At 34.8% G+C, this 7,383-nt stretch overlaps 1 protein-coding gene across 2 annotated transcripts; it reads left to right on the top strand.

Annotated features, from left to right (window-relative positions):
* Positions 1 to 6,764, top strand: LOC129290303 (cyclin-C1-2-like). 2 transcript variants are annotated; one of them, XM_054927039.1, is made up of 8 exons: positions 1 to 548; positions 1,379 to 1,462; positions 1,577 to 1,683; positions 2,270 to 2,309; positions 3,913 to 3,957; positions 5,291 to 5,409; positions 5,560 to 5,674; positions 6,670 to 6,764. In XM_054927039.1, exons 2-8 carry the CDS (start codon positions 1,431 to 1,433, stop codon positions 6,722 to 6,724), a joined length of 513 nt encoding a protein of 170 aa, XP_054783014.1. In that variant the 5' UTR covers positions 1 to 548; positions 1,379 to 1,430; the 3' UTR covers positions 6,725 to 6,764. The 2 variants fall into 2 exon arrangements, with proteins under 2 accessions (XP_054783014.1, XP_054783013.1); XM_054927038.1 differs by lacking the exon at positions 1 to 548 and adding an exon at positions 680 to 992 and having other exon boundaries at positions 1,377 to 1,462.
* Positions 6,765 to 7,383: the final 619 nt, after the last annotated feature.

Raw genomic sequence — 7,383 nt, 5'->3', positions numbered from 1 at the left:
AAGAGAAGGAAACTAATGAATAGAATAGAGGAAGTGGAAGAACAATCAACGCCCTCACTTATCAGAATCTTATTTGCCTCCGCCGTAATAAATTGCTCAAAAAACTCTTGGAAGCTCCGAAATAGGCTTAGCTTTCAAGAGAACTGATTGGATACTTTAGATGATTTTTGCAGATCAATTCATCTAACTAGGAAAGAGAGAGAAGAGAGGTTAAATGAAGTAGAAATGGAAGCCAAGGGTGCGCCTGATGAGCTTAGAATTCACATACAATGATACAAAACAAAACTGTCACCGTTATGTCGTCGGAGAAGCGCCTCCTCACTCCTCCGTCGATCTCCTTCAAGTCTGAGTATCTCATCTCTCAATCTGACTCTTTCTCTGCGCTTCCTCTGATCTGATCTGTTTGGTGAACCCGATCGAGTTTATTCTTCTACCGTGTGCTTCAACTTGTTGCAGTGCTTCCTTGGAGGGAACGATGTGTTTCGTCGGACTTCTTGTCTTCTCGACGGTTGTGGCGAGGAACGACGGGAACTACGCCTTCCACGATGGTAAACAAATGGGCTTGGTTTATACTTTATACATACATACATACATATATATATATACACCCTTTTAATACAGGGTATTTTGGTCTTTGTGTTATTGGAGGTCTTTAATACTCATTTTTTCTATCAAGCTTTGGGAATGCGCAATCCATATTCCATAGGAAGTCGCAGATATTTCATCGTCGAGCTAATGACAGTTGTTTTGTTTTGTTCTGGTCCATTTGCAAGTTAATTGGTTTCTCAACTGTGCCTGTTTTTCTGATTTGCTTTGTCTTGAGCGGCTTGTTCTGTTCCTTTTCTTTGGCCCCTTCTCAACTGATTGATGGTCGCCGTAGTCAATAGTCTTCATAACTCGGAGGAGATTAATTGGTGATAGATTCAGGGAAATTTAATCTTCAGCAGATTGTTTGGATCCTTCAATTTCCTGTATAGAGAACGTTGATATTGGTATTTTGTTTTTGTCTTTCTTTGTTCATTAATTTCTGGGTTCTTTACATCCGAGTATTGCTGGTGTCTTCTGATAGCATTCTTTCGCTCAGTTTTGGGAAGTTCTCTTTATCTGTATAACTGAAATTTGCACTTTACTCTTTTGTTTCCCCGTTTTCGTTTTTCAAATTTAAAAAAAAAAATGAAGGAAACGGAAACACCTGACAGGGTAATCGAGGCCTATTCTTATTTCATTCGTATCCTTTGCTCGAACTCAGTAATATTGTTTCTTTTATTTTATTAGCATGTCAATTCATCTAGATCAGTGAAGTGCTGGGTCCTTCTGAAATAACTGGTATAATCATTGTGGTATTTCCTGTTTTAATTGTTTGCTTTATATTGTAGAGCCTTTCTATCCTCATTTCCTCATACCGCGTTTCTATAATTTCTGCGGAAGAAATGGCTACCAACTTTTGGACATCGTCTCATTAGTATGTTTCATTTCCAATATCTTTCTATTCTTTGTTCTATCCTTCTGTTGTTCGCCCGCCCCTTCCTCTTCTCCTATGCCATCTATTGATAGGGTTTGGCTATGCACCTTGCAGTAAGCAGCTTGTAGACCAAGAAGATGTGGATAGGGTAAACCCACTCGACAAGGAAAAGGGTATCACACTTGAGGATTTTAAGCTCATAAAGATGCACATGGCTAATTGTAAGCTCCCCTTTCCTGTCTATCCTTGTCTTTCTGTAATCCCGGAGGTCCATGTGCAATTTGATTCTCTTTTGTTCTGTCAGCATTTCATTTCAGCTTTTGTTTAAATTTTCATTTTCGCTATTGTTATTTTACTTGCTATATGGTGACTGATGCTAACTTCACAGTTAGCTCTAGCTGTTTTTGCTGATGTTAACAGCCTTTGGTTTGTGTGTAATGGACTGATCTCTATTTCTGATGGAAACTTTCGTATTGATCACTATTCCCTAAAGTCACTCAAGTCTTCTATGGATTTTCTTTGCTTATTCTAGTGTTTGGGACTTTGAAAGAAATTTATGGAGTCTGGTATGGGAAAACAATTGTTTGGTTTCTTTGGTATTCCAAACCTCACCCTAAAAAATAGAAGTTTAAGTTAATAGATAGTTATTTGAAAATTTTGAACTCCTCTATTTTCTCCCTAGCTTCTTAGTCAAAATAAACCATGAGAAGGAGTTAGTATGAATTTCATGACACTATTTTATTTGCTAGCTTGATCTGTCATTGTTTACTTCTAATGAATTTCTGCTTCTTTTTCTTCTCTGTGCAGATATCTCAAAATTGGCTCAAAATGTTAAAGTTAGGCAGAGGTGCGAGCTGAATTACCCAATCTTTACTTTTTTTTAATCTGCTTATGCTGTCACAGTTTGCCTAATAATTTCATTGAGAATAGTTTGGACATTTTTATTTTATTTCACTTTATGTAAAAGAACTTCAGTGCTGGATTTTTTTCATGCTTTTGATCCTTGTGTTTGTTACCTTACATGCTTGAATTTGTGCAACTTTGTCACTTCATGGCCAAGACCATTTGTATGCTGATCTCTTAGAGCATTGCTAATGTCTTCACTGCTTTGTGCATGTTATCATGGAATTCCAATACTTGAATATTATGCATATGACAACCTTTGTGTGAATCAAGCTTGTTGCTATTGCGTGTTGGTTCAAGACTAAGTCATCATTGAAAATTTTAGGGATACATGGTAGCTGGTTGTTTTGATCTAATCCTTGTTAATCACATGAGTTCATTTAATACAAAAAAAAAATTAAAGATATGTGATGTTCAACATGGAAACATATGATGTGGGGTAGACTGTAGAGTTTGACTGCCTGCTGTCAATGGTAATTAAGTAATCAGTAGTTCCCTTTTTCCCTTGTTTGGATTAATGCGATCTTTCATCAATCAAACTTGCAGTAAAGTTACACTCTACATTTGTTTCAATAAGACGAACATATAAAAGATGTCTATACTGTTCTGTTATAAGCTATGGCTCTTGTTTCTTCTTTTTTTAAAATTACTGTCTATTTTAAGATTTTGTAATTCCAGCTGTATATCAACAATAGTAAAATATTGTAGATTTCTATGTAAATATTTATACTGTGGAGGAATTGTTTTAGTTTCATTCCATTTCAAGGGGAGATTCTATTTTGAAGAAGAGGCCTTGGTGTGAGGAATAGCTAAACTTCTGTTCCTTCTTTGTTTTTGCTTCATATTTCTTTCCTTTTTTTCCCTGTTCATATACTTCTTCAATGCTTGAATTTCTCCTTGACGATTTTTTGTCAAAGTAGGTCATGTTTGAATTTTGAAACCCCTTGAAAAAGGGTGGGGGATACATGAGTGAAGTAACTGAACAAGAAGTTAATGGGGACATGAACATGATAAATATTGAGTATGCCGCCTTACTGGGTGGTTTGACAATTGTTATAATTGAGTATATTATTTTGACCCTGTTAATTTATATACAGTTAACTGTCGTTTTTGCTTTTAAGTTGTTTCATTTGTGGTAAAGGCAATTAAAGGTTGTGTCTTGTGTCGGGGTTGGAGTAGATTAGGAACTTAATATATTTTACTCTCTTATATCACTTTAAATGAAATGGATGCTAATGTGAGGGTCATCAAATTTAAAAAAGCAACCATGATACACTTGTGAAATGATGGTTGAAAGGGTAGAAACTCTGACATATTATGATAGATCATCTCAGAAGAATTTCTCTATCCATTGCTTGAATTTACATGCATGTCAAACTTAAGTTATATCCCTTTATCAAGTAAAATGATTTGAAATGATTTTTCTACTATATTCTTGATTTTGATAAAATTGAGAGGATTTTGTAAGTGAAAATCTCATGTAATATCATTTGTCTTTTTTGTGCAAAATGTCACTGCAATCATTAATATTTTGGTCAATCTTTCAGGGTTGTTGCTACTGCAGTTACATACATGAGACGTGTTTACACAAGGTATTCAGACTTGAGGGGCAGTGTGAGATATTGCTTACACCAGCTACTGCAGTTACATTATTAATATCATTGTATCTTATATTGTTTGTTTTTTATTCTCTGTTTTATTTTTAAGTTCTAGTGGTTTTAGATTTTAGTTATATAATTTTAATAATTATTAATTTGGAAATTTTCATAATAAAAAGATAGAAATGAATTTTTTAATAAAAAATAATTTTCTTTATTATTCATAATTAAAACGACTTCTTTTATTATGTTTTAATGGTAATGATGTTATAAATAATTATTTTGACATATTTTATTATTAATATTAATAATAATGACTAAAATAGGTATTTTGAACTAAACGACCTGTTTTATTACAATTTATTAATTATTAATGATTTTAAAGTATAAATATATTAATATATCTTAGTATTGATCATAATTAAAGTCAATTGTTTTATAAAACTTTTATAATAAAGGTACTATAGTCATTCATATTGACTTTCTCTCCATCACATGATTATTTCATCCAACCAAACATAAATTTACCCATCAAGCCATTTTCCTTTCCATTTCGTGCCAAATCTTTCTTTCCATCCTTTCTTTTCTATTTCCTTCTAAACGTTTGGTAATTATAAATTTATCAAATGTGTCAGCAGTTGGCATTTTTCCTTTCTCTTCCTTTCCTTTCCTTTCCTTCTAAATACATTCTTCCAATTCAACGGCCCCTTAATGTTAGTCAAGACAGTAATGCTATGGCCTTACGACCCGCTAGGATTGGATGGTCATCAATTCAAATCTAGGGGGAAGTTGATGGCTGGTGCTTAACAAAAATTCATTGACGAGCTTAAAAGACATGACTCATCTTGTGTAGGTGACTCAAAATGTGTCTGTTATGATGGTTGAGTACTGACACTGGGTGCTACCTATATTCCCTGGTAAGGACCCTATCGGGCGGTTGTTTAAGGTTAAGAGTTATTCATGTGGGTGATGGTATTTAGGAGGAAGAGAAACTAATTTTGGCCGTTGGTCTAGAAGGCAAGGCACTTAAGTGGTTTCAATGGTGGGAAACCAGCGCTCCTTTTCATACTCTCTCTTATCTATAGATATGCTTCTAGTCATTTTGCAAAACATATTTATCTTTCTGCAGTTGCTTTCCATCACAATCCTTTTTCCTGAATTTATGTTTCCTCATTAGTTGTTTCAATCTCCTACTTTTGAATTGACATTTTGATTTAGAAGTTTTGAATGCCTTTGTGCTTTGTCTGGCTTTTTGGGTTGCTCTATTTTACATTTTTTATTCAAGCCCACCGAGAGTATAAAGTCCTAACTGCACGTGCACTTTCAGAAAGAGTATGAGTGAGTATGATCCACGTCTGGTGGCTCCAACCTGCTTGTACCTGGCATCAAAAGCAGAAGAAAGCACAGTGCAGGCTAGGTTGCTTGTATTTTACATTAAAAAATTATGTGAGCACTTACTTTATTTCTCCTTCTCCCCCTCTTCCCCCCTCTCCTGGCTAGTTCTAAAGTGAAAAGTGAGTTATTTTTATCTTGAAACTTCTCTTTAACATTAAAAATGCCCATTTTGCTGAAATGACAACATTATTGTTTTTGCAGATTCTGATGACAAGTACCGATTTGAGATCAAGGACATACTTGAAATGGAAATGAAGATTTTGGAGGCACTTAACTATTACTTGGTTGTTTTCCACCCTTATCGTTCATTGTCTCAGTAAGTAATTGATCAGCTTACTTGTTTATTTTACAAACACACCTCTTCAAATTAAGGTAAAATATGCAAATAACCCTTCGAATCTGACCCTTTATTTGTTAAATTAAATCCTTGGTAATTTTGTAATTAGATGATTCAATGACACATTTAGTCTTTTTGTTGAAATTTAAATTCTAGAAACAGAGCTAGCTAGGTCTAGAAGAGCATGTCATATATGTCCTTGATTGAAGTTTGCCTACAACTATGGTGGCGGGGAAGATAGATCTAGCATTCAGCTGACTTAGAAGATAGTTAATGTCTCTTGCTCGTCTGATTTCCAACTCCAATTTCTCATACCCTTGTAGTGTCTGTTCGCACAATGGGGCTCTAGCTTTCTTTTACCTAATTTATATCAGCTTCTTCATCAAAGTGATTTTAGAGCAATTATTTCTGCCTTAGTCTAGGACTTTATAGAAGATGAGATCTTTTAAATCACTGGGAAGCTTTTCCTTCTTTCTTTTCTTTTCCCTTCTTTTGGGGAGGTGGGGGGATGTCCAATAGCAGTAGCAGATCGGCGGAATTAAACACTAGTACACTGTAGAAATGGAGAATTGAAACGCCATATGGATTATTACTGCAATGTGGATCTTCTTAAGAGCTTTTACCTTAGATGTTTACTTCATGGGATTAGCACATCATTCTGATTATACTCTGATATGGTAATAGTTGCACAGATTCTTATTCATGATTGAGCCACACCTAAGACCATATCCTTTACCTTGTATATTGGAATTATATCTCTGTCTTCGTTGCTGGCTTGACCTTAGAATTTGCTTGATCTTTCAAGCCTTTCCCTTCTCAATCTACAAGCTGAATAAATACCAATAATCAGTTGGTTAACTAACACAGATCCTAAGTTAACTGAAGTTGACTGCATAATTGGTCCTATAGTCTTCATAATCTCTTGCAGTTCCATTTGGTGTTTGTTTATTGTTATCGTTGTGATTTTTCTCCAGGTTGCTCCAGGATGCTGGGTTGAATGATATCAGCATGACTCAAATAACATGGTGAGAATTCATTGATTTTGAAATTATTGGAGTAGCTTATGGCCAGTTTTTTTTCTTTCCTTTTTTTTCATTTGATAATTTTCCCTTTTTCTTGCCTCTCCCCTCTGTTGCATGCTTTCTCCAGTCACCATGATTTTACATTTGGCTGTTGCTTGTTTGCAAAGGAGAAAACGTCAAAGGCATTGGCATTGAAAGTTCCTGGATAAAGCATATACTTATTTTTCCTACCTTCCCTGTAGGGTTGTGTTCAAAGTTTCTCCTTGGAGTGTAGACCCAAAAAAAAAAAAAGGGACAAAAACAAAAGCTGATTCCACTCGTTATATGCAGAGAGATAGGATAGCTTTGTTATCTTTTAGGTCCTTTAGGTCCTTTATCTTCTCTATGTTCTTTTGGTTTGTTTCTTTGTTGTTTTGAAGGTTGTCTTATCCAAGGTAGCCTACATCTAGGTCTAAACTTCAAAGATCTTACGATTTCACATTCCCAAATAACCCTAGTAGTCTCTAGCATATGAAGATCTAAATTAAATATTGATTTTAATTTTATGATCTTACTATCTTTTGATATTATGGCATTTTGGTTTTTGGGCATTTCTTTCCCTTGAAGTAGGATTCTGTGAGTATCTTTGTACCAGAAAACATGGTTATTTTTTTTCCTTTTGCCAGC

This window comes from Prosopis cineraria, unplaced genomic scaffold (assembly GCF_029017545.1).
Source record: "Prosopis cineraria cultivar Desert tree isolate PC_DT_omini unplaced genomic scaffold, ASM2901754v1 PC13, whole genome shotgun sequence".
Taxonomy (NCBI): domain Eukaryota; kingdom Viridiplantae; phylum Streptophyta; class Magnoliopsida; order Fabales; family Fabaceae; genus Prosopis; species Prosopis cineraria.
The sequence above is the reverse complement of the archived record's forward strand: the minus strand, read 5'-3'. Positions and strand labels throughout refer to the sequence as shown.